Below are 27571 nucleotides of genomic sequence, written 5' to 3'. Positions count from 1 at the left end.
AAGAGTACACACATTTTAGCTGTCTGAGGAGGACAGCAAATGCTGGCAATATGAGCCTAATTAATAAGAGTTGTGTGAATATCTTAAAGACTACAGCAAAACCAAGACAAACATAAATTAATCTAAGAACCCAAGAGGCAGATTTCAGATTTCAGAAAAAAAAATGCCTGGTTATTCATGGACCAAAAAAGCTCTATTTGCTAGCTGGAGTTTTGTTCTAATAGCAAACACTCATCTGAATTCCATCCTGCTAGTTATCAGCTAGTGCATGCTGACAGGTCTGTAAAGGCTCCATAGGAATAACTGAAGTTCTGCCAACTTTGCATGCTGTTGGGTCGGTCCTTATGTGGAAGGCTTATTAATGTGTACCCTGTGATAGTGAGTATTTCTGATATTTTACTCCAAGTCCTCACTGATCTTTGCTAGCCTATCTTGAAGGACAGTAGGACGAGTATCACTCCTCCCTTGAGCGCTCTGCCAAAGCTGAACTGACCATCTAAGCTTTTGCATAATTTTGAGGAGTAAGCATAACTAGAGAACATGGTCCAAAGGAGATCTAAATTAGCCTTACTTCCTCTTTAACTATCTTTTCTCTTTTCTTGCACATAAGAGAGATTGAGGTTTCAGTGTGGGAAACATGGAAACTCTTTAGCACCTGTTCAGCTACTCCTCCTGTTAACTAGGACTCAGGCAGTCATACCAACTGTCCTCTCCTTCAAATGCAGCCAGGACTATCAATGTAAATTTACCAGCAGCAGCTACAGATTATATATGTGGTCTTTGCATAACCTCCTGCACAGTGGAAAGTTTTCTGCAACACTTGGGTGGGAGTTGTGTGTCCAGGGTTGGCAACTCCTGCCTTTCTTCCTCTCAGTGATCTTAAGAGGTGAGGATTTCTGACCCAGGCTCTTCTGAATCCAGTGACCTTACAAGACACAGTGATGCTGAAAAATCAGAGCTCATACAAGCTAATATAATCTCACATAATACTCATACTGTGCGAAAGCATAGAAATAACATCAAGAAATGTTAAGCAATTTTGAGCTATACAAGAATGTCTGATAATGGGCATAATTTGGTATCCCCCAAAACACAATAAAAATGTCCTTCATCTGCTTCTTGCATGCATCATTTAAACTTAACCTTCCTTGATTTCTCTTTACTAATTAAAGCCTTCAAGCCTTAATCCTACATAAGCTGTGAAAGGAAGGCTCTAACAGCAAGCTACTGTACTGAACAGCTGATAAAAAGCAGCACAGGTATTTCTTTCTTAAATACAGGGACTTAAAAATGTGCTTTCTACTATAATTCTAAATGTAAGCTCCTGGATCAAAAGTATCATAAAAATTGTCAGCATTCAACATTATGAAGAATAGCTGCATGGTCTGGCCACATATAAACATAGACAAAATGTCTATTAACACTGACAATTTTTGGCAACTTTGTTAACATATGTATGCCAGTTCTATTTCTAGCAAATACTTTTCATTACTCATTTGCATGTTAATATTTTTTTTCTCATCCCTATGAATATTGTTCCTGGAGCGGTTTGGCAACAGCAAACAGTAAGCAGGATAAAGCAAGGTAAACAATAATAAATATTATAAAATAGTTACATTATAAGTCCCCCTTCAATCTTGCCAAGTTTTATATCTTTATGGTAATAATTTTAGTAGTGGATGGGTCATCTTCCTGGATTTCGTATGACAATAACATCCTCATGACATCTCAGAAATGAAGACTTTAATTTCTAGTAACCAGTATCTGGGTAATGTAATATGAAGAAAACAACACATACTGCATACAGTGGCAGGTGAGAAACGTCCTTCATGCCAGTACATGAAGTAAAGCTGTTGGTAAAAATATCTAAGATCGATATTGGACATAGCTTTTCTTTATTTTGACTTCTTTTCTCCACATACTACCTCTTATGACATCACCAGCAAAACATAAAAATCTGTTCCTTCATTAAGATTTCTTTTGTTTTTTAATCGCTTGTACTATGCAAAACCTGGCTTCCCATTTGGATTTTCCATATTAATGATAAAAGAACAAAATGTCTTCTCTATTTGGTTTTGACTTCTCCTTCACTGATAAGTTAAAAAAAAATAATAACAGACTGACAAATTTGTAGAACAATAGGTACAGTAATGCCTTTAAAGTAGGCACAAAGTCATTAGGACAAAGGTGTTTACTTAATCTACTGCAAGATTACTTGGCCTAGAAACATGAAGTTGCAGGAAATGTGATTGAAGTACTTCCCATAATGAGAAGTATATGCAATGTCAGGAACTAAGGAGAAAGACTGCTCTTCCTAAAGCTTGATCAAACTTAAGAAATGGTTAAAGACAATAAGGTTGCAGATGTTTAGCATAATTTTCTTGTAATGTGGGTTATTGGGGAAAAAGTACTGCAGCAGGATTTTAAAAGACTTTGGAGGCTATTCTTACCTGGTGATGCTTTTTCTCAGGTTCATACTGACTAGGGAGCATGCCAGCTGGTGTGTGAAATACATTTATGCACTGTCCTTCCATATCATCAACCCAGCTTCCACTTTAGATGTGACACCATTTCCATTCATTTGTACAGCAATTAAGTGGAATTATGTCTCCAGGTAGTACACTCATCTTGTGTGTGTGGATATATGCATATCTCAAAATATTCAGAACTGTTTTTTTTAAAAATTTATTCAAATATCTCCATATTTTGTTGCTTAATCTGTAACAGAAAAGTTTTAGTAGATCTTTTTAATCCCCATTGGCTATCCAAAATCTATCAAGTGATTTGCTGCTAAAAAAAAAATGCTTCAAGAACTTTGAAAGTCAGGAACATACTGGTCAGCACTGCCAAAATGTTAATATGCAATAACACACCAGTATGATCAAAAACATTGGTCACAAACCAGTAGGACACTGGGCAAGGCCTGAACGTAAAACAGAGGATGTATGAGGAGACACAAACACGGCAACAACCCTTGCTGTATGCTGAGAGATGCTGCAGACAGTAAAATGCATTTACTGCTTGTGGAGTCAGAACTTCCACAGTCCAAAACTCAAACTGAAAAACAGACCTGTTGCTCCTGACTATGAGGGACTTAACACTGCAATTAAGAACTACAAATTAGCTTTGCCATATGTTATTACATTTATATAATCTATTTTTGACACTTTTTATGCTATTTCTCCTTACGAATGTAAACAACTTTTACTTCTCTAACATGATTTTATGATAATACACATGTAAACAAAAGCTTAGACCTCTACACAGACACAATCTATACAGACATAGGCTGTTTCTTATCACTTTTCAGATGCCTCCAGCTGCTCAGAAAAATTAATTCTCCATTCTATGAAGAATTCTGACATAATGGGACTTATTTTCATTTTAAATTAGACAAATAGCTGTTAAATGAAAACTTGTACCAAAACACTTATTAAAAAGTTGAATCGTAATACACTGGCATGTGTTTTGCAGATGTTAAAATATTCTAATAAACAATTACATTTGGAGACGACCTGCATTTTCTGAGGGAAGATTGCTCTGATTAAGACCATGCAATTAGCTCCACTAAGCGTTTCCATGCTTTTTTTGCATTCAGTATCCCTTGTATACCTCATAACCTTTCTCACTGAAATTGCGTGCAATCAAATTACATACAATTGTAACTGAAAGACATATCAGGTGAAAGTGTGCAAGAAAGCACAAAATATGCACCTTGGTACACACATGCCCCAGACTTCACCAAGTTCCTTTTCTCGTTTGCTGCTCTTTCTATTCCTCCTCAAACTGCATCTTTTGGTGTTCTAGGAAGCTGTTTATCTGGAGTGAAAGCCTAATTTGAAAATGCCAGGAATGTCATTTCCACACTGGAACAGGATGAACAGAGCGCGCTTGCGAGGCTGGACACCAGAACCTCACAGAGCAGTGGGCAGCTTTCCAGCCTGGAACTCTGCTCCGCTCACGTCTGCAACATGCATCACTGCGTGATAAAGCAAGCTGTGGCTGAACTGCTTACAGAGCTTCTAGCCTAAGTTTGCCTTAAAGCCAAGTCTTGGAGCCTTGGAATTATCCAGCAATAATCAGTGAAAAAAAAAAGAAAAAAGACTGATGTTTTATGACGCTCTTACAACTCTTTTCTGACCATTTACAAAAGGAGCAGTTTTGCAAGATATTCAATATGCTGTGTGGAACATACTGGAAAAGGTTACTACTTAAAATGCAGTCACCTGAGTCAGGAATTGCACCACACATCTGGAATATGTTTTCTTTCTAAATCTCTAAATCTTGGATTCATTAGATCAGACAAAAATCCACATATTATATTCATGAGAGAGTTCAGGAACAACAAAAAGCCTTGGCAAGTACAAGATAGGAAAGACAGATGTTGTCCTCACCTCCACCCAGGATACTCTTATTGCCAGCTCAGCTAACTTCCTACACCTATTTGTAAAGGCCACTTGAATAATCCGTGTTAATCCAAACACAGGCCTGGTGCTGCCACTTATCTGGTATCTTCACCTCCTGCCGAGAAAAATACAAAGGATGTTTGGAAGTGAAGGAAAGCCACTGCCACAGTCCCACTTGAAAAATGGATCCATCAAAATGATGTTATGAAATTGCAGGCTAGATTGATTTCTGGGAAAAAATAGCAGATGTTTAAGGACTGATCCTGCAGCCCTCTTTGTGTAATTCATTCTCCTGGCTTCACTAGAACTAGAAATGTGAACAGAAGCCTTGTGGCTAGGCCTGAAGGTTTAATACTTGGTGTCTTAATGAACAAATTCCAAAACATTATAAATTCAGATGTGGACTGTGGTACTTTATCATCCTTTCTAATGTGTAGACTGTCTTTCCTGAAATGTTGGCAAATCCTATTTTTGCCCAAGCTATTTTTGTTACCTCCTTTCATAATATGGTAATATTTGTAGCATGAGGCATTCAACTCCAGGTCTCCGAGTGCTTCATAAAATAAGAAAAATATCACCATTCCACTATTGCAGATAGCGACAGCTTGGGAAGAATGACTAAAAATGGGTCTTGGCTTATAAAACATACCTCCCTCATGCCAAGCTCCATGTTGTCATTGGGACTACCCTGCATCTCACACACTAAAATTATCACACTGAGTACAGCTAATTAACCACTAACTTCCAGAGATCAGGAAGCATCCATGAGCGTCTGCTTCAAAGAGTGGCCATTTCACAATCAATTACTTCATCTGAAGTCTTTATCTGACAGTAAACCCCAAGTGAATAGTTCAACCCCAAACTGAGAATTAGCAAGTGGAAATGAGCAACTCTTTCATACATGCCACATTTCCTGGACACCACCAAAGCAACACAGTGGGCTTGTTCAGATGCAGTAATGAAAGCCGCCATTCTGCATTTGCTTCAGCACATGCTCAATGCCTGAGTACTTTCAAAAGGGGTATGCTTGGAAGCAGCTCTGCCCGTGCGCAACCACCGAAGAACTGCACCACATTTCTGAATGGAAGTGGACCTCAAAATTCACAAGACTGTATCAAGAAGTCTAGGAAGTAAAGCAGACAATCTAGTGCTATACAGTGATGTGTCTGGTTCTGGTTTTGCTTCTGTGTGAGCAGAGTGCTGGTAAACCACTTAAAGGCTGAGGCAGCACCAGGTTTTACCTACTGCACCAGCAGCAGAATGAACAGGGATAGATGGCAGCAGGGCTGGTACAGCACAATGATCAGCTGAGCTCAAAATACATATTCCTGAATGATTATGTCAACCTTAATTCACAAATGCTAAAAACAATACAATCGTATCCTGCAGATTGTATATTGTATACGCATTTTTAAAGAAACTGCAGCTTTGTATGCTTATTTTAGCACTTCCATCCATATAAAAAGCTGCAACACAGAAGTTTGAATGACTGTTTTTCCAGTCAATACAATAGACTTTTATTCCTTTTCAACTTGATAGTATTGTCAATTATGAACTTTGAAAGCTTGACTTTTTTCCTCCTTCATGCTTGGCTCATAGCTTCTAAGGCCTCAAAATGTCTAGAAAAATGGGAAAACTTGGATACAAAGCTTCATTTCTGCCTCAGTCTATGGCTAGCCTGTTGCTTCTACCTTGCTGTTCCAGTATCAGACTTTATCAATCTGAAGGACGAGCCAACCTTCTACTTTGTTAAAAAATATAAACATCTGTGTTTTTTTCAGCAATCTTTCAAGCAAAGATTTGTTTGGCAAACGAGGTGGCAGGTTTCTGCAGTGTCCCACAGCCCAACTGGAAATGAACTGAGGCTGCACGCCACACCTGCTATGAACTTTTGCCAATAGATCAAAATTATATTGGGAAAGAGTCTTGGGATCAAAACAGTTGCCCAAAACAAGACACCGATCCCATTCTATGCATGCAATCCAATCCCATAGCTGTTTCCTCTTAGAATCTTTGGCATCGTGAGTAGCCCCAGCAATCTGAATGGGAGGTCTTCAAGAATTACTGCATATTTATTGCACTTATACATCTGTCCAGAACTAAAGGCTTTACTTGAACACAGTAATTGTCCTGGTACTCTGGCTTTGGAAATGTTATTGAGAAAATTCTTGACATAAAAATACCACGTATTTCCTTCTGCCTTATTCAAAAGAGTTGTCCAGGGAGGTAACCGTTCCAGCTCTTTTTCCTATTGTTTAGCCATAACTACAAGATTATACATTAAATTTATACTGTTTAATATTTGCTAGCTGTGGTGGGTTGATCCACCACATATGTATTTGTATATATAATTATATATGCCAAATATATATATATGCACACAATTATATGTACACACACATTTTTAGATACTCCCACCTCAATCTCTGAACAAATGTCAAAGTAAAAATAATTTAGGCATTAAAATACTTTTCTCTAAAGCATACTATGTACAAAAGAAAAACTCATCAGAAAAGTGATGAGAAATGTATAGGAAGGAATGAAGATACCTTTACAGTCTTTGCACTGGTGAAAGAATTAAATATTAGGTGTAAAACTGAAAAGAGAATACAAAATAGTTTCCTTTCCAATGAACCTTTAGTTTTTATGAATGTCTAACAGCATTAGGGAAATAACACTTGGATGACGGCCATGAACTGAACTTGTAGGTGACCCATCACTTCCCTGTACGCTTCTGTGTGTGGTGTTCGTGCACGTGCGCACACGTCTGTGCGTGTGAGGGTCACTCCCTTTCTGGCTGGAAAGACTACAGTTATGGGGGATCTTAGCTCCAAATGTAATATTAGCTACCCCAAAGAAATCATGGGAAAACAAAAGCCTGTCCACTGTGTGTGTTACTCATTAAATCTGGCTGGTCCTCTCCAACCAGAAGCCAGGCATGACAATTAGTCTAGGGAGAGGGAGGGGGAACCAATCTCGGGCATCTGCGGAGCTGCTTTCCTGCAGCTCACCTTCCTCCTCAGAGACCCCTTGGAGCTGGAGATCCTCTTGCCTGCTGTATCAGGCTGACAAGGTCTCAGACGCTCCCCTGGGTTCACTTTCATACATCTAAAATTCTCACTTCCCTATTTAGAGAACACTTATTACATCCAACACTTATTAAATGATACCTTTTGCAAACACTGCTTAGGCCATGTTTATTTTTACGGATGTTTTTATTTACTTCCAAATGTATTTGTCTTGATATTTTTTACTGACTTCTCTGCATTAGATAACTGGAATTAAAATGCAAATTGCTATCACTTTTTAAAACTTTACTATATCAAGAGTGCACAACATTGTAACAGAAGGCCTTTTGTTTAGATTATTCTCCTTTCCTTTTTCTCTGTCACCTTTTATCCTGCATCTTCCATGTATACACTGAATACACACATATATAGTATTATATGCTTTTCATGGTACTCCCCATTTTACAAGCATGTGGAATATTGCTTAGATGGATAATCTTTCTAAAATCAGAATGAACCTTCAAAGAATGCTCACTGTGTATGTAAAATATGACTTCCTGTCATGATAACCTTTACGGTGTATAGCCTAACATACTTTCCTATAATTGTTTATAATGAATATCTTGATTCATACTTCAGCACATGTTATTTTTGTCACTTGTTACAAAACATGACTAACGAAATTAACACAGGGTTGAATGCCACAGTATTAAGTAATTTCTGTCTGTGCAAAGATTAACACAGAAGAGTGCTTAGCAAAACAGCAATAAAGTCAGTGCTTATGTTTAAGGATATTTAACCTGCTCTACTGAACTGGTATAAAGTGAGGATATTGATTTAGCCTAAACATTAACTATGAGATCAGTCAAAGAGATCAGTGTGTTTTTTGATATATTGCAGTTAGAGAGTTAGCCAAACCAACAGTTGGAAGGAAAATGTTTCTTCATACCTATGACGGACAAAGGTTGGAATGCATCTTCTTTGTCCCCAAACAAAACAAAGCAGAACAACCACACGACACACTCACATACACACAGACAAAAAAATTGCATTCTGACAGTAAAAAAAAAAAAAAATCCAAATTAGAACTGTGGTTTTGCTTTTAAATTGAGTGTTCTTATTACCTAATTTAAACAATGTCTTTCTAAACAAAATCGCCACCCCAAAATTACAAAATACAAGCAATTACTTCTGAAAAAATTCAGCTTTCCTCACTCTTTTTCCTTTTTTTTTTTTTATGATAATTATCTCACAAATTCAATCTTCATTTCTATTGTTCAACTTGTGGCTCTGAGACCATACTTTCTGCTGAGTCTTGTATACAGCAGAAACAAGTTGTGGTCCATTTTCAGTTGTACATGTGAAGAAGAAAAGGAAAATGCACATGGCACTATCTTTGATGTGGCAACAAGTAAAATCCTGCAGTTTTACCCTGTAGCAGTATCTTTTCTGAACTAGTGATTACTAGTGTTATCACTCTTACTAAAACCACGACCTGCATCTGATATTGACTGTTTTTTTTCAATGACACCAACATTAGCTCCAGAAGCATAAAAAAGACCACCCACTGCCATTGATGAAAAAAGAACTGAGAAAGTCAATGCAATTTAAGACAATCTTAAAACCAGACCCTGAGACTGTCCCCACTTACTACAGCAGCAGAAACCATTAAGATGCTTTTCCCCATACACTGCTAATTAAGACCAAGTGTCTATAAGCATTACTAAATGAAATGAAGCTGTGTGGATGCAAAGCTTAAGATATGGTAAAAGAAAATATTTTTATTTACTTTTCTTTGGATTGTATTGATTGTATTGAAAACTGACCCCTGAAATTCTTTATATACTGTATGTTATGCCTTCAAACATACAGGAGAGGAATGCAGGCTACTTCTCTTTTGTTGTTTCCCCAAACAAATCCATTTCCTACAAGCTGCTCCTATATCTTTTGTGCCACATCCAACTTCCCAGAAAAACAGCAGGAAAACAAAGTGTGAACTCAAACCAACACATTTCCACAGAACAATGTGCCATACCAAGGAGAGAGAGCTAGAGGGGGGATGGCTGGGGAGGGGGAGAAAGAGAAAAGCTGTTTTGATGCTGCCAAGAGACTTAAACAAAAAAGGAAGGAGGAACTTTTAAAAGTCACAGAGAGGAAGAGTTGTGTAACTGTAAATATGCAACAGGCAAGTTGCCAACTATTTCAAAGGATTTGAGGTTTCAAAATCATCGAGGTGGCTAACTGATTTGCACTCTGGGTTTTGAGCTTCCAGGAACACCTTTATATGTCTGACAGCCAGAAACTACCATATCTTTTTATAGATTACTCAAGCCATACTTGGTCATAATTTCAAGTAGAATCGGTAAGGAATGTAAACAGACACCATTTATGCTTCTCTGCAATCTAATAAAATGAAAGCGTGGACTAAATAAAGTGAAATAATACATGTCATCCTGTAAAAAAGGAAAACCAGAAGATCATGTTGATTTAGTTCCTGGCTGACCTGAGCCACCTTCAAAGTTCCCGGTATTCAGTAAACCAAGAAAATCCATACTCTAAACTCCTGTAGGTATTATGCATACCACACACTGAGACACATGATAAAAGTCAGTGATAAATGTCACCATGCCATTTTAAAATCCTGTTCCTGTATTTGGTTTGTCAAGGATATACAAACAGAAAGAAGGAATAAAAGTAAGGGAGGAACAAATTATTTCAGCCATGCTGTCCATGACAATTATGTAAGTAAGAAAGAAACATTCGTAAAATCAACACAATTGGAATGCTTTTCCCCAAATCAAGAATCTGACCAGCTTTGAAATCTTGGGGTAAGGAGACACTGCTTTTGCAGTGAAAAAAAAATGTGGTTCATTTCATTTTTCTGTTCATAAAAGATGGAAAAATACAGACTTTGCAGTCACTTGCAATTAAAACCCACAGTTCAAAACACCACCATGCGTCAGCAAGACCTGGCATTACCATGAAAGGTATACTCTGCAGAGATGGAGATACGGGGCAACACTAATGGCACAATCTACTGACTTCCTACTGCAGACTTCTAAATTGCCATACTACTGCAGCAAAAAAACCCTTTCGAAAGCCTAGATAGTTTTTACTAACCATAAATGTTATGCAGTGCTAGATGCAAGAAAGAAATAGATTCTTCTATCTTCGACACAAAACTAAGGCAAAGTGGTAGACAGACCTTGTCACAAAATGCTTGCAGCTGACACAGAAGAGACACAAGCTGAGGGAAAGAAATACAAAGCAGAAATGCATAGTTTGACTACTATGACTGTCACAATTGTGCCAGAGGTTATTTTTCCAATTCAAATTAACTACACAGATGATAATAAAAAATGAAAGGCTAGTACACATGGCAGGCAAGAAGTGGAGTGGAGGTGAAGGGAAAATACTGAGGAAAGGGGAAAGAAAAGCAAAGAGCTATTCAGGACAGTCTGGAGCAAACCCGGCTAAAACCATAGAAATTATGCATCTCTGTCTGAGCTCCTGCAGCTGCGTTCTCTGGCTCTGCTCTAGCTGATCTCCCTCTCCGTGTCAATACCAATGTAGCAAGGGAGAAACTGGAGGGCTCTTTCAGGTGCTTTTTACTGCCTAGGACCATCCCTGGACCTCATTGTGGAGAACATGCATGAGCAAATGCAATGTGCAGTACTGATGGTGCCCTCCTGAACTCCTCCATCAGCCCAAAATGCACCCTGCTATAGATACCTGTGCAGGATGGGAGGAAATATCCCTGTAGGCTCCTGCTGGGCCAAATTCCCTAGTGCAGCATGTCCCAACAAAGGGAATATGGCTCTCACCCCTCGTGTGCAGAATCCTCCTGCCCTACTGCAACACTGGGGCTTGGCTTTTGATAATGTCAGGAGCTGCCAACAGCTGAGGTAAGCCAAAGGCAACAGTAAGTTGATAAGAACACTTGACATGAGAGCAGGAAGGTGGGCTTTTATGTTTTATTTTCCCTCTGAGAGCTTGACAGACTGTAGATTGGAATTTGACCAAGGAAAATATTTACATTTTCTTAATATATCATTCAATTTACCTGGAACACATCCAGTTAACGAGGCTTTTGTAGTTGTGGGTGTTCAATACATCTCCAAGTCAAGAAAATAAGTACGATGCACACATCCACGTAGGTGCCCAGCCTCAGGTAGCCGTGTTTGAACTAGGCATCTGTTCAAAGCATGAATTTTTCATTACTCTAATACTGCAGCCAGCCAAATAACAAACTGATTGCTGAAGTCTTCAAATACTAATTTTACCAAAACATAACTATTGTTCAGTGCTACTTTTGCTCCATCAGAGTTAACAGAAACGTGTCTTGCTAAGGGAATGCTGACTCTTCTGAATGTTTTTTAAATACATAAAAGCTTTCTTATAAGATACTAACAGTAAGACTGAAATCAAACCCAGATCTTTAGAAACCAACTCTTTTGTAAGAATATGGAAAACAGATCTTAGGCTTCAGGAAGATTTTTGCTTCCTCATGTTGAACATTTCATCACTGACCAGGCATGTTTTAAAGCTGTTCATTACCCTCTGAAGCTTCAGACTTCAGTCATGACTGTAGAGAAAACGTTTGCTAGAAACATTTTAAATTCCTGTCATATCTTCTTGTATTTTACCTTTTCTACAAATAGGCTTTTTATGTTGCGTACACTAAATATTACATTTGTCACATGCACAAATAATTTTTTAAAATCAGTTATTTGAAAATTCAGTTATTATTTATGCAGTTTTCCAAGACTGGAGTTCTGTATATCTAGTAAAATCCCTGAGGATATTTTTCTAACTCTCACAATATTTTTTAGGTGTCAGTGAAATCATCAATTCTTATAGTGAAAAGTACAATACTAATTTTAAAACTTGGTAACTACATGATTACATTCCACACTGATCTTTAGTATGAGCACTTCTTTTGACATAAGCAGAACTATTTGCGAATAAGAGCTAACAGATATCTATGTATAGATATTTCTCAAAGCAGTAAAACAACTTCAGCATTAACTGAGCTTTCTGGCAGCCTATGAAATTTTAGGAGCTGAGTAGATTGATGTCCCATTTTATGCCAGATTAAAAATGCAAAGAGTTTAGTAATGACACCATATTTCTGTTTGAGATAGAAAAGCTCTGAAAATCACAATAAAAGTGTCTCAGATGGAAAACTAGAAAAGAAAAAGCATCTCTTTCTGAAAATGCACAGTGATTTTTTCCAAATCACACTATGGATCTATGGATATAACTGAAAAGCCTCCCTTCCAGTCCTCTGCCCAAGTCATTAGACATCAGATCATGCATGTACAAAACTCGCTGTCATTCATCGGTGCTACGTAACTCTCTATTCCCACTGGGCATACAACATGGAAATTAAAAAAGGCAAAATGTCCTGTACCTAGCCAGCAACAACACGAGTAATTAGCAGGCTACTGATCATACAGATACGAAGGTTCTGGAATTTTTTCCTCCTTTATTTTCATTATTTAGAGAAAAAGATTTTGCATAAAGAGCAAGTTACTCTTACAAGGATTTTAGTAAGATCTAAATTTGCAGTGAAATGTGTTTCTGGTCGAAGGGTTTATAAGGTGCTTGTCTGACAATACAGGAAATAAACAGTGTGAAACCAGCTCTATCCTTCAGAAACAGGTATTTACAAGTTGAAGGGAACTAAAGATGACATAAAGCAAAGAAACTGCAATCTGAGATGGATGATTAACGCAAGAATATGGATCCTGCTGGTGGCTGGATCACTGGGAAGGCACGGAGAACAACAAAATCAAACTGAGAAACTGAGAAAATCAGAGTCAATGGAGATAATGTTCATGAGGACTTTGGTGTGCTGAAGTTATCCACAGTGGTTACCATTTACATGACAGACTCTCCATTCCTTAGCATTATAAGATTTCAATATGTGGAGACAAATGAGGTCTTGGGGGTTTTTTTGACCAGTGTACAAAACTAACTTAAAAAACATCATCCATTTTAGTTCAGGGATGTGATGTGATCAGCAAACCCACAGGCTCTAGGAGGCTTAGAAAATAAATCAGAAAGGGATAGTAAAAGAGATGGAAGAAAAACAAAGATATTGACTGTCAGGGAATTGGACACTTATGCTGTGAGCTTCTGTGTTAATTTTCCTCTGTCATCTAAAGGAGATAGAGTCAGCATTTGGTAGTTAGTGAACACGTTGAGTGATAGACTGGGATAAAATGGATAGATATTAAAACATTCATAGTACACCAAATACAAAAGATACACATTAGAAAACAGTATCTGGTTGAATAAATTTTTCATGCCAGTGCTGTTTGGGCTTTTTAGCAGTAGGACAAAGTAGAGAATCACAGTGCAATTTCTTTCTGAGCCAGGTGAGTTTCCAAATAGTCTCATGTTAATCTCTGAAATGTTATTCTAAGCCTTTTGCTAAATCACCTGCCCTGCAAACAACACATGTGATAAGGTGAATACATTCACATGTATGAACTGAGGACTCTTCCTTGTGCATTATTCCCACAGCTTTGCTGGGACCACCACAGGCTTCATGTCCCCTAGAACAGAAAAACCACTTGGCTCTGCCGATTGCTAAATAAAAAGCAGGTAGGGAAATCTGTAAATTGTTCTTAAACAAATTGTATTGGTTTTGCTTCTGCGCAGCATCTAGTTTTAGGGTCATGGTCAAACTATATCAATTCCATTTTCCACATGCTCCCAATGCTATTTACTTTATATTATACAAATAAGATTTTGAGAATTAATTCTGAGGATTTATCAAGCTTCCTTTTTAACAACTGTGATGGCCAACTTTCATGATCTTAGTGAACCTGAGTTTCCTTTGGACCTAAATTCTAGAGTCAGCTAAAAAACTAAGACGGTCAGTTTTCATTTCACCTAAAAAATTGTGTATTTCAAGCTTTAAAAGGTAGATAAGATGAACAATATAACACCTACTGTTCCCTAAAATTCCATAACTTTTAAGCTCATGTCATCATCTCATGAATTCTGAATATTTTTCACTGACAAAAATTATAACATTCCTTACTGTCACCTTAATTTCAGTATCATATTCCACTGCTCTCTACCTCCACCTTGAAACTTTTGTACAGAACCTTTTGCAACATTTTAAGTCGTCTTGAATTTCTCCAAGACTTCCTCTTTTCACTAAGGAAAGGAACAAAAAAAAAAAAAAAAAAAAGGCAGGCTAAACAATGTCTTGGGGCTCACAGACACCCCACTTAATGCTGACCTTTTACAAGTAGCCTAGCTTAACTGATTCTCTCCAGTGTCAAAAAAGCCTTCAAGCGCCCTAAATTGCAAGATTTGGTGAGAAAATTGCTACGAAGCTATATAGAGGTGCATTATCTTTACTTGTGATACTACATACATTGGGCATTTTCGGACTTAAAAAAAAAGAGCTGAAGCTTTTTTTTAGTGACTATATAGAAAATACATGTCTTCAGCAAGTGTTCTGCCAGCTTTATTTCTTCATAGCTTAATTTTGACAAAATATTGTCATCAGATAGCAAGCATCCATCTGAAACCCACCTTACAAATTAGAAGCATGACCAGAAATGTGTTTGAATTGTTATTTTTTATTAATTGAAAAACAACCTTAAAATTCCAGGTTACTGAGTGCTCATCTGCATCAAACCCTTAGACGAGGTACTTGTTTTGTGTGAGATCTGCCTCTGCACGTAAGGTGAGGTCAAGACCCAAGTGGCACCAGCACTACATGCTGCCCCTGAAGAAGCGCGTGAGCAATGTCCAGGTGGTGTGTGTAGTTCTGCAGGGCCTCTGCCCTATGTTGAGTTCAGCCCAGTTACATGAAGTGTTAAAAGTTTTTAAGTCAGACCTCAGAAATAGAAAGTATTTAAAAACAATGCACTTTGGGCCTGCCTCATGAGAGTTTTAAGACGTCAGGGTAGATTCTTTAGTACTAGAGGGTCTTTTGTGAATGAAAACTGAAGACTGTAATTGTTCACAGAATTAAGAAACCGCCCTTTAAGAAAACTGCTAAATATCACAAGACTCTTGATAAAAATTGTGAGAGCTGGCAAGAACTCCATCCACCAAGAAGCAGCTGACACTGACAGAGACTGAGGCCAAACAAAACCTTTATGAAACAGGAAAATAGCACTATGAAGGCTCAAGCTCAGAACATACTTGGAATTGAATTTTTTCTGGTCTGGGTTCTAAATGGTTAGAATAAGTACGTGATGAAGATATGGGAAAAGGATCCAGGAGCTACTACAGAGAAAATTAATGTAGAATGAGTTCTAAGTAAAAAATTTATACATACGTTTTATAGATTGTGCTTTAATTAAGTATATTTTTAACATCTATTTAAATACTTTTTTTAAAAAAAAAAGAGTTGTGGTAGTTGTCAAATGTGTAACATGCTTGCCTACCAAGCAGTTTTGCAATTTGTAGTTCTTTGCTATGCCATTTTGAATATTTGGAGCTAAAGCATCCCATCCTATATGAGAAAACAAAACACAAAAGCACTGCATGAGGAGCAACAGTAAGTGGCAACTATTTTTCTGAAAGTATGTCATCAATACCCATCCAAATAAAAACCTAACACACCACCTAATGAAAGGTCTGAAGAGCTTAAAATGGAATGGTTATCACTCTGCAAAATACAAGCAACTTCTTTTTTGTATATTAAAGATGGGAAGGGAAAATATGGGAGAAGTTTGGCAAAACCGCAGTTTTATAGCATTTCAGCTGGTTAAAGCTACAGGTTGGGAGGAAGGCACAAGAAAGAAGAGCACAGCAAAGCCACTTTGCCCATCTTCTGTGTGACTTTCTTCAACTTTTAATGAAATTATTTTACTAAACAAAGACATTTCCTAGGAAAAAAAAGATGTAACTACTTTCAATTTTCCTTACTTTTCCTAGAAAGGCAGGACTGACAAGTAGGTTGTTTTTTTTCTTTTCGCATTGGTAAAAGCAGGTGGGTGGCACAACTACACTTTCTAATGATGAGTAAGCGGTTTGTCTTCAAAAATCCATCCAAAGTCTCACTGAGCAGAAACAGTGGGAACTCTCAAGTTGATCAGCACCTTGGAAAAACCAATATCTTTATTCAGGGCTCTAAGCAGAGATTTAACAATGTAACCTTAGGGGCCTGTCTAAAAATAATAAAAAATTCAGCCTGGTCCGTTTAAAGACTTTCTGTTAAACTCTCCTCCTTTGGCATAAAACACCAATGATTTAGTTGGAATTGTAAAGATTTACTATGCACTTTTCCTATCTCACTAGAATCACTAATGGAATCCACTTACTTGAATTTCTTTGGCTCTGAATGCATACTGCTCAAGAGTACAATATCCAGAGGTTAAACCCCTGTCTGCTTTTCATTTGAGCTTTATAAATGTAATGAATCCATTATCTTAAAATGTGTGGATTTTGAATCAAAGGAAATTTTATTTTTCAATCTCATCAGTATTAAAAAAAACCAAAAATCAAACAACCCCACAAACAAAACAAAGAATTCAGCAGTAAGGTTATTAGACTACTTTGATGATTAAAAGAAAACAAGAAAATCAAGAAGTTGTCAGAAGGCTGTAGATACAGATTTTCTAACAAAAACTATTTTTATATAATTTGTCAGTTTCGTTAAATGTTTATAAAATGTAAATTAAAAATAAACAGCTTCAAAAAAGACCTTCACAGAAACATCTTCAGGACAATAATTTTCTTGACAAATATTACTAATGATGTATACAAATTTATTTTTCTCACTGTGTAGGTGAGAATGCTCTTGCGAACAAGAATTACTTTTTTGCTGTGCATTTGTTAGACAAGGACAATGACCTTTGTCTAGATACCCTTTTCCTATATTTTTACTCCGAATCAGAAGAAATAATATGATCTTCTGATGTGTCCCTGGACATAAGTCTCCTCACTACTTAATTTGTCTAGCGCTGCACATGTGCAGCTCTGCACCTCTGTCCTTACAGGTGTCTAAAATGTACTGGATTTGTTTTATTAGTTCAATAAAAAGAAAATGGGGGGCATCACCTCACCATTGCAGAGCCCAGCACAATGAGGCACATTTGCACACTCCTGAACTAAAAAATCAGTGGAACAGCTCAGATGCTTTCAGTTCAGCGTGCACCTGTACAGTTTGATGGATCACACTTACAGTGACCAGTCAGGGAATACTGTATGGCCTGCGACCCTCCACAGAGCTTGCTATTTTGTCTGGGGCAACCCAGCCTGATTCAAAGTTCACTGGAGGAAATGGAGAGACTCAGCACCGTCCACAGGACCATATTGATTCAGTGCCAGGACAGGAAGCTCTGAGGAAACATAAGAGCTACCCTGTTTGTTGCCTTGAATATTTGTTTAGTGTTTTGGAATTTACTGACTAAAGCTGCCTGGAAGAAACTTGGCAGCTAAAGACTTTTGCCAAATTGTGTTATTTTTGTTGTATCAGAACTCCTGAAATAAACTCCAAACTCCAGGGAGACTCTTGTGCTCACGCTATAGCCTCTTGAAATCACTCCATCAAAGTGTTCAAGATCACCCTAGACTGGCAGATCTCCTGCAGTCTTGGCTAGCGAGGCAATATTATGCTAAGAACATGATGTGCCCAGTTCTCACTTTACGTCCATTTTATACCTCTGTAGCCTTCTGGATAGTGCGGATCCAGTTCTGATTTACTCCAGGTTAGAGAAAGAAGAAAATTCAACAAGTTACTGCAAAGACCAGGACAAAATTCTTGATGTTTGAATTTCCTCCAGTGACCATCATGATATATTTCCTCTTGCCGAAATGAACATTAACAGAAGTGGCCAAGTCCATCAGTTAAATGGCCTGGACAGAAACATAGTCCCAGGTTCTGCATCTCACAAACACCTATTTCATTGACTAAAATTTCTAACAAAAATACAGTTTTGGAACTAAAAAAATACCACATTTAGAAGATAACAGACATGGAAAAGGATCCTACGGATTATTCAGCTGGAGTTTGTGTTCATTAAGAGGGTTAATGCAAATGTTCTTGATTGTTTCTGTTGTTTATGAATCTCGACCTTCAGAACAGCACTGAAATGTGCTGTCTCCTAAAGATGTTCCCTACCGATATGACACACGCTTTGTATTGTTTCACTAAACACAAGCATTAATATCCCAGAGGTAACCCACCCTTCTTTTAACGGCTGGTGACAGGTCCAATGGCTGAGCAAAAATCAGTTGAAGGAAAGGGAAGTCTTGTCGGAAACGAGATTAATCTTGTAACGAGTGTTCAGCCCTGATAACCCATCTGTGCAGAGAACTGCTTTAACTGGAGAGCAATTAACCTTCACCTGACAAGCTCTGTCCAACCGTTATAAACAACATTAAAGGCACAGGATCCCCCCTCTTTTTTCCCCCTTTATGTAGACTAAACAATCAGATTCTGAGTTCCATGAAAATGGTACATGTAATGGTGCCCTGATGACAAATCGCAGGAAAATTTTTTAAAAGGTAATGGCTGTGTGGAAATAATGTGAAAAATGTCTCTGGCCACCACTTCAGTCAGTTGATCTGATTAGCAAAAAGCAACAATTTTGAGCACTTCCAAGGGAATACCTTACACATGAGGGAAGCTGATGTGAATACACCAACGACTAACAGTAATAAAAATTTGTGCAAGTAGATAAGAGCATGGCTAACCATGTCCCAGGAACCTTACTTTCAGGACAGAGTGGGTATTTCCCCAACAGCCCTGTGAACCCAAAGCCAAGAAGCAACTTCCTAGACCTTCTTCACCCATAGTGTTATGGAAATTACTTGCCAAAACTAACTTCAACTTGCAGAACTCATGTACAGTAACTGGGGTTTTGGGTAAGGTCCTCAAAGGACTGGCTCTCCCATCCGACAGACGATGTTCACCTCAGTCTCTGGAGGGGTCTGTAATTTCAACCTCAGATTCAGGAAGGTGGTGGAAGCCCCATCCATGGAAGTTTTTAAGGCCAGGCTGGATGGAGCTCTGAGCAACCTGATCTAGTGGGAGATGTCCCTGCCTATGGCAGGGGGGTTGGAACTAGATGATCTTTCAGGTCCCTTCCAACCCTGACAATTCTATGATTCCCAGTCTGTTTGACCATGACATGAATATAAACAATTGTTTTTCCTGCAGTAGTCTGAGGAGATAACTGAATGTGGGTCTATTCTTCAAAGATGAACAGCTGTGATATACATGAAGCCACAGTAGCAAAGGACTGCTCAGTTCCATGGGGAAAGGCCAAGATAACAGTCTCAGGCACAGTGGCAGAAACCTGGAATGACTCCAGGAGAACCAAAAGCAAAACAATGCACAAAATTTGGGCTGAGCTCCTGAATAACTTGGATGAAAGCCTGTCTCCAGTCAAGCCATTGGCCAAATACTTTTGGCTAGATTTTGGCCAATTTAACTTCAGATTTCATAAATCCTCATTCATTCTATTCATGTGCCTGAAAGCAATTACCCAGAAGTTACAGTTATCATTGCTCTAGTTTTCTCTTTTTCTTAGCAGAAGTTCAAAAATACAGGTCAGTCATGGTTTTATTTCTCTGTACAGTGAGGTAAAATTTCTGTATCAGTTGAATATATATGTCACTGTGGGTTGTGAGAGCTGGCTGTGGCTCTTTAATATACCCAGAACATCTTCTGAACTGGAGAAGTCCACCTCAAAGGCTAGTGAAACAATTATCTTATTCGGTGATGGATACAAATGAGGGAAGGATGCAGGCAACAAGGATTTAGAGGGAGGTTGCTTTCTCTTCATCTGACAGAATGACAATGAAGAATCTTCATTTGCAGTATTGCAAAATGCAGGGTTACTTTTCCTACCACTGCAGAGAAAACCCCTGATATTCCATAGTCCCATGTAACAGCACTGATCTTAAATTTTTACAGAAAGAGATATGTTGTACTGTGGCTTAAATAGTAAAAGGTAGAACATTACCTTTATATCAAACAAGAAGGGCTTAGATCTTTTCAGTGAATTAGATATTAACAGATAGGAAGTTCCTATTGAAAGCATTTCCTGTATTGGTAGTCCCTGATTTTGGCAACATATCTGGGTAGGAAATGAATGCAGGAAGTATCTGTCTACAGACTCTTTATCATCAAGGTAATTGCTGCAGCAGCATTTTACTGTTTATCAGGGTAATAAACACATCGGCTAAAAAAAGATGTTTTTCAACTCTAAAGAATGAGTTTTTAAAAAAAATCTTACATTTTCATTGGAGTTATGCAAAATCTTCCATGTAGAATTAACAGGCTGTTACCTGTCTCTCAGCACGACTGTAATTAGGGATTTGTCAAACAAACCATTTCCAGTCTCCTGTGGATTTTTTCTCAGTTATAGCACTGTTTCTCTGTAGCTCACTCTCCCACCTATCTTAAGTCAGGTAGGTAATTTTAAAGAGTCCTGCTGCTTCCCATAAATAGTTATTCACCACCCCTTCCTGCAGGTATTTGCATATACCCAGCCCTTGTAATTTGTTGTTGTATTTCCTTCCCATCTATCAGACCCTGCTTAACCTGGCAACACATACATTCAACTAAGTCAGACCTTTTCCTAGTGTGAAAAGTTACGCCAGCCTAGTGACACCATTTCCCACTCTTCAGCTGAGGTACACACTCCAAATAAACATACACTGCAAGTGAAGGGAGACATCATTCCGGATGCATTCTTTCCACCCATTAATTTCCAAAGTACACAGTTCCAAAGGACCATTTGCCTGGTCCACTATATATGGATGATCATTTGGTGTGTCCTTCAGTCTAACCTTAAAAAAATTACTATTAATTATACTTCTTTTCCCTTTTTTACCTTTTAATGTTTAATGACATTTTTATGACAATGATAGCAATTTCTCTACTGTATAATTATCCATCTAAAGAAATTAAGTTTTAATACTTAATGATGAATCTGATGAAACCACATTGCAGTCAATGAAAAGAGTTTTGTTAACTTGACAAAGTTTGGCACTGCATGTGATATTTTCACCTATCACCTTTACTTTGTTGATATTGATAATACAAGTGGTAGAAATCCAAGATTCCTCACAAAAAAAAATCAAACAAACAAAACAAAACAAAACAAAACAAAACAAACAAACAAACAAAAAAAACAGAACCAAACAAAAAGATCTTACCACTGCTTTAATCAGTATATGCATATACTTCAAGCCTTAGAAACCATAAAGATTCTCCTGTCCTTTATCAAATACGTAGACTTTTTCTTTCACCAGTTTGCTGATTTTCAAAATAATTCTGTTGGCTTGATTTAGAAACTTGCATTATGAAGCCTATTTGTTTCTGAAAGAACAGCATTATATATTTTTATTGGCTTATAAACTGTCATTTGGAAAATAAGTATCTTCTTTTGGCACCCACATTTCTCAAAATTACTTCTGTATTTATCTTTCAGCAAGCCATTCTCCAAGAGCACTTGATTTTTTTAGCATTATTTCTGAAAAGCCTTTTGTAACTTGTGGAACTTGCTGAAAAACATTTTGTTAAGCGATAATATAGTTCTTGTTAAGAAAAAAACAAACAAACAAACCAACTCTGACAGTCAAACATACGCATTTTCCGGCTGTTTTTCCTTGCCTGAGGACTTAATTCTAGAAAGCAAAGCCCTTATATTTGACTTCATTTTGGCATATGTAGCCACAAACCAGACTGAGTTAAATGAGTTCTGATTAAAAGCAAAAGAAAACAACACAGAAAAACCCCCAAACATCTTCTTCTGTTCTTATATGACTATTTATTCCTTGAAATTGTACAATTTTATTCGAGTCAGAAACACTGTTTTATCTGGAAATGATTATAGGTCAAGTCCTATGGCCTTTACTGAAAAAAAAAAAAAAATCTTCACGAAATTGGTGGAAATTTGAATTAAGGAGTGCCAGATCAGCCTAAGTGATTTAAGGCACTCTTGCTGCTCTTGCTTCTGATTCACCAGAGCACTCAGGTGTGTGCTTAGCTTTAAGAGGGTTGTCTTATATCACTAAAGCCAACAGAAGTATTTATGGGCTTAAAGTTAAATATACCATTGGACGGTTTGCTAACTGAGATTAGAACAAAAAGAGAATTATATTTATAATTTTGTTTTAATGCAAGGAGCAGAAGTACAAATTACTGTATTAGCTCTGTTGGATTCAGGGCAGATGCAGTCCTCTAAACAAAGACTTAAACATTTCCATATGCCATGAAAAGATTTTTTTTTAACTGTCTCCAGCTTTCCTTGGCTTTAGAAGAATTGGAGTGAGTACTTAGATATTCTAAAAGAAAGTGAGAGGAAAGTAACACTGTAGAGAAAAGCACAGACTAAGATTCCTCACCAAACCAAAAAAAAATCTTGCCACTGCTTTAATCAGCATATGCATCCTCTTTCAAGCCTTAGAAATCACAAAGATTCTCCTGTCCTTTATCAAAGATATAGACTTTTTATCCAGAAATCGTGGCTGACATGCTAATACCTTAGAAATCAATAATAAAAATTGGACATAGGTATATTTGAAAGTAAATTAGAGTACAAGAACAATCCACAAGTGTAATAAATAAGGCATTGTAAAGTCAAGAGAACTTAAGAGCTTTTCTAAGAATAACTGCATTGGCAAGCAGGGAGAGAAATATAATGAGGCTTGCTATATGGTGAGGAAGTAGAATTCTAGCTGTATTTTTCTATTTAATGTTTTTTCCTCCAGTACAGGATAATGGGAAAAAAAAATTAACTTCAGGATAAGTATTTTTACTTCATCCCAAGGTAACACAAGTAGTTTTTGCTCCATTCTATTAATAAAAAAGAACACCAAAAAAGACAGATGCCTGATTCAGAAGCCTTTGATACTTTCTAAAATTGTATTTACAGTAACTATTGGAATGCTTATAATGAGCATTCATACATGAGCATGAGTGTTGTATCGATTTGATAGTCTTTAGTTTCAGTACTCTGCACCATTTTGCTATTGCATATATCTGTCAGATATCACTTCTACCAGAAGGAAACATGTCACCTTAGCACGAAATCTTAACTCTTAGGAGATTTTCTCCATTTGAAAAAAAACATTTTATCCTTCAAATGACAAAAAACATGACAGTGAGGTTAGCCGGGTGTGCACCAGGCGTAGGGAAGCGAATGCCCCCTGACTGTGCACCAAAACTAAAATCCTGACTCGAGACACACACCTTCTCCCACCACTCTCCTCTCTGCAGTTTCTTATGCTGCCCTCCATGGGAGCTGGTCCTGCTGCCAGTCAGAGGAAGACGTCCCTGTCCTGAGTGAGGACAGCGACTCTTATATCCTAAAGGCCAGAATGAAAGTAAGCCACACATGCCAGAGCCGAGGAAAAAGGCACTGTTGTGTCCTCCTTAGGAGAAACCTTCTGCTGCAGCATCTTCCCCATCGTGGAAGAGAAGAGGAAGGGGGCAGCAGAAGGGCAGAGGATAAGAGCCATGCCTCCCAGTAAAGTCATGCTTGTGATGTCAAACTCAGTGCCAGAAAACTAACACAAGTGCTTGACTTCATAGATACTGACTAGCCCCAGTAAAGCCAGACTGATTTCTCATGAGCCCTGAATGTCCCATGGGTCTGTCTGCAGGTTTGTGATGGGAAAAGGGTGAATCAGACAGTCTTACAGGAAGGCCACTTTTGCATGAGTGTACATTTTAGAGCATTTTCTGCCCAATTATAAGCAAATACATAGGCATTCACAACCCGATTTTGACATCTAATGACTCTACAGCTTCCCTGAAGAAGAGAGTGTATTCCCGGCAGACAGATCCTAGATAAGACTCTCCACCTTCCTTGACCACAGCTTCTTGTCACCTGCGTAGGGACAGCTGGGCTACCCGTTACCAGAAGACAATACAGGCCTTTGTATTGAAATTCTAAAAAACATTTGCTAAACATAACTGTTTAGCAAAATCACAAACACTTGTTTGGCCTTCAAATGGAACTCCTTTATTTCAGAAACCTCTCAATTAACTGACTTCTTTATGCACTCAGTATAGAAGAGGAATTGAATCTATTTGGACAGGCTTAGCTCCATGTCAGAGTACATTTCCTGCATCTAGAGTGCAAAGCACCAGTCATTTCTTTCCAGTCATTTTACATTTTGCACTTAAATAAACAAAAACCTTGCCTCAGCATATAAGGCTTTCCCAGTACCCTGGGCACAAAAATCCCCAACCTTTAGAGCTGCCTTTTGCCTATGCCCCCCACAAGTTTTGCACTCCCAGATGAGGAGACAAAAATGTATGTTTTCTCTAACCAGGAGGCTTTGCTGACTGCATTGCATTATCAGTCTTTCCAATACACAGCTGCACACAGTCTCTTCTCACCTCTAAGTGTAAGGTGGAGGTAAAATAATAATGATGGGATCCTGTTTACAGTCATTTACCCTATTATAAGTTGGATAATACAAAATAAATTTAAAAAAAGCAAAAAAAAAAAAAAAGCGCTCTTCAAAATCCATACAATGTCTAATCTCATTGTACCATCATTTTTGAAAAAAAATTCCCATAAAAATCGAGAGTGCCTTCTGATTAATAGATGCAAAAAACAGCATTACTATTTAAGCATATACCCCTTCTTTTAGTAACGCAAAACTTGACTCCCTGAACCTCGAGATTTTCACAGAGTGTCTGTCATGTCCTTTGTGCTCTGAAATGCGTGGCAAAACTAAAGGAAATTCAGCTGTTTCAGGAGTTAGCATATACAAGATACTGGCCAGCAATGCAGAGGAGATTGAGATCTGTGTCTCTATAGATAGCCTCCTGAAACACCAGTGATTATAAAAAAAAGAGAAGCTTCATTAGTCTTTTTAATCACATTATCTCCAGGCAAGACTTCCAGATTTCAAAAACCGTAAAAAAGCATCAAGTGATCTTCCAAATGTCAACATCTAAGCAGAAGTTACTGAGAGATCAAACTGCAGCTCCACTTAGCTGATGGACGGGCACCGCTGCTGTTCTGTATCTCTTACTAAATCTCTGGCATAATTAGAAAAGGACAGAAATATACAATACCATGAAGAAAACAAATACCTTGATCTCACCTCTGATAATGCAATGCCGCAGAGTCCTCACTGTACATGCTGTTTGGCTCTTTACGTAAAATTAGTTTCACTATCACAAAGCATTTAGTTACAGTTATACTTCTGCAATTAATCACAGCTATTGCTGTATCTTTCACTGCTGTCTATTGCAACATGCAGAGAAGCAAAAACTAGATAGACGGACATATAGATTTATTCAACTTTCTAAGTAACACAACATGAAAAACTCTGCAAAGCCATTCTAAAAAAAAAAAAAGAAAGCATGCACTGAGATCAATTTATAAGCCAATAAGAGAATTTTATTGCCCAGAAAATTAAAACAAAAAAGAACACACCCATGCGATCTTGCTGCCACCATTAAAATAACATTCAGAAAGATACCAAGTATGAGGCTAAGAGCTTCTAGAAAAGCACAAAATTAACACCTGCATGAGAGAGAAACTAGAGCTGGTGTCTCTCATTCCCACTTGATAATACTTCTGTCCCCATCAACAAGAGAAACATTTAAAAGTATCCAAAAGCTTAGCGCTCTTAGGAGCCCTTGTTTTCCTTCCAGTGCACACCCTCTCCCCTTATGGCAGTCCGCAAACACATCCAAGTTGTCAGAATGATACCTACAAGAAATTTCAGAAGCTCTCATAAAAGGGCTTCGCATATGCAATCCACAGCACTGAACAGTGAATTTAAAAAACCCAATTTTTTTTCCGAGTTTGAAGTTTTTAAGCCTTGCGGATGGTTGGAGTAGGAAAAAGGAAATTTACTAGGCAGTACAAAGGAAATCTTGTTGTCCTCTATTGTGGCAGTGGGGGTGTTGCCCAATTCTAACTTATCTAGGCTGATAAAGGAAACCAAAGAACATGCCACTGAAAAAAATTCCAACAAAAAAGGTACCCCTTTCTTACCTTAATAGTGCTTGCCATAATGTGATCAAGATTATTGATCGCTAATAATTGCTAATAATAATTATTGCTTCGCTCTGACCAGAAAGAAGTTTTGATGAGGTTGTTTAGAGCGGATGAGATTGTGCTAACTCTGGGAAATGAAGTCAGCCAATGGCAGGAAGAGGTTTCTATTGGTCCTGGCCACTGCAGCTCGAAGAAACAGGATATTTGGGAGTGAAGAGATAAGAGCCCTAAAACAATGTTGTTTTTCTTGATGATATGTGACTAAATTTTTTTAAATTTTTTTTTTTTTTACAAAAAAGTCAATTGCCTGTGACGGCCTGGGCAGGTGTGATCTGATGTGCAGTAAGTGTGACATGCCACTTTGAGGCAGGATGCAGATGTCAGATGAAATGGGCCAAATTCGGCAGTAGTTTCATGCAGTCTATTCACTGGGGAATTGCTGATTCAGGGCCAAAGCCAGGCTTGGTATAAGTGAGTATAACTCCAAATACGCGAATGAAGTCTAGCCCCACTTACACCACATCTATATTTGTCCATAAACCTCATTCCTGGATTCCTGAGCTATTGACACTTTCTAGCCTATCTGATCAAGCACATATTTTTTTTCTTAGAGAAGACACAAGTTGATTTGAGCTAATAATTACTTTTTGATGTCTCTTTCTTACTGAGGAACAGAAGTCACAAAAAGACATACATTAAAAAGCAAATGTCTGAATGCCATAAACAGTCTTAAATTTTCCACACTCTTCCCTTATTTTACAGCTCTATCCATGCATGAAAATGAGATGGTTTCAGTGGTGATTCCCTTCTGGCTGGAGTGTGACAGTAATTTTTTTTTTTAGTGTTATATTTTTATTTGTCCTTCTGTAGCACTTGGCAGTCACAGGGCACCCCAAAACTACCACCTGTGCAAACAAAATACTGTCCTTGTCTCAGACCCTTGCTTAGGAGTGTTGAACTGAAAAGAAGGCTGGGAATATGAAAGGTAAAATGTTTCCTTAGTACCAGCCAGTGTAAAAGTCCTCATGTAAGGAACAATTCAGGATCCAGTGCTGGCACAACCCTCTTGCTCATATGAGTCTCACAACTTTTTGTTTTTTTTTGTAAAAGACATAGCCCCTGGTGTCAAGAGATTTTGAGCGATCAGAAGAGAGAAGCTTGAAAATAGGACCCTCAAAAATTGAAGGAAAAAATT

General features: G+C 37.8%; 1 protein-coding gene across 2 annotated transcripts in view; it reads right to left on the bottom strand.

Annotated features, from left to right (window-relative positions):
• Positions 1-26446, bottom strand: part of ERG (v-ets avian erythroblastosis virus E26 oncogene homolog) — a 62992-nt gene extending 36546 nt beyond the window's left edge. Inside the window, exon 1 of one of the 2 annotated variants that reach the window (XM_008949377.1) lies at positions 26374-26446. In XM_008949377.1, the coding sequence (XP_008947625.1) occupies positions 26374-26391 (18 nt within the window). In that variant the 5' untranslated portion in view covers positions 26392-26446. The remainder of the gene's footprint in view (positions 1-26373) is intronic. The other variant, XM_008949378.1, reaches the window with a different exon arrangement.
• Between the last annotated feature and the right edge of the window lie 1125 nt (positions 26447-27571).

The sequence above is a fragment of the Merops nubicus genome, unplaced genomic scaffold (genome assembly GCF_000691845.1).
Source record: "Merops nubicus isolate BGI_N331 unplaced genomic scaffold, ASM69184v1 scaffold3761, whole genome shotgun sequence".
NCBI classification, from domain to species: Eukaryota; Metazoa; Chordata; class Aves; order Coraciiformes; family Meropidae; genus Merops; species Merops nubicus.
Note: the sequence above shows the minus strand (reverse complement) of the source record. Positions and strands in the feature narration are given on the sequence as shown.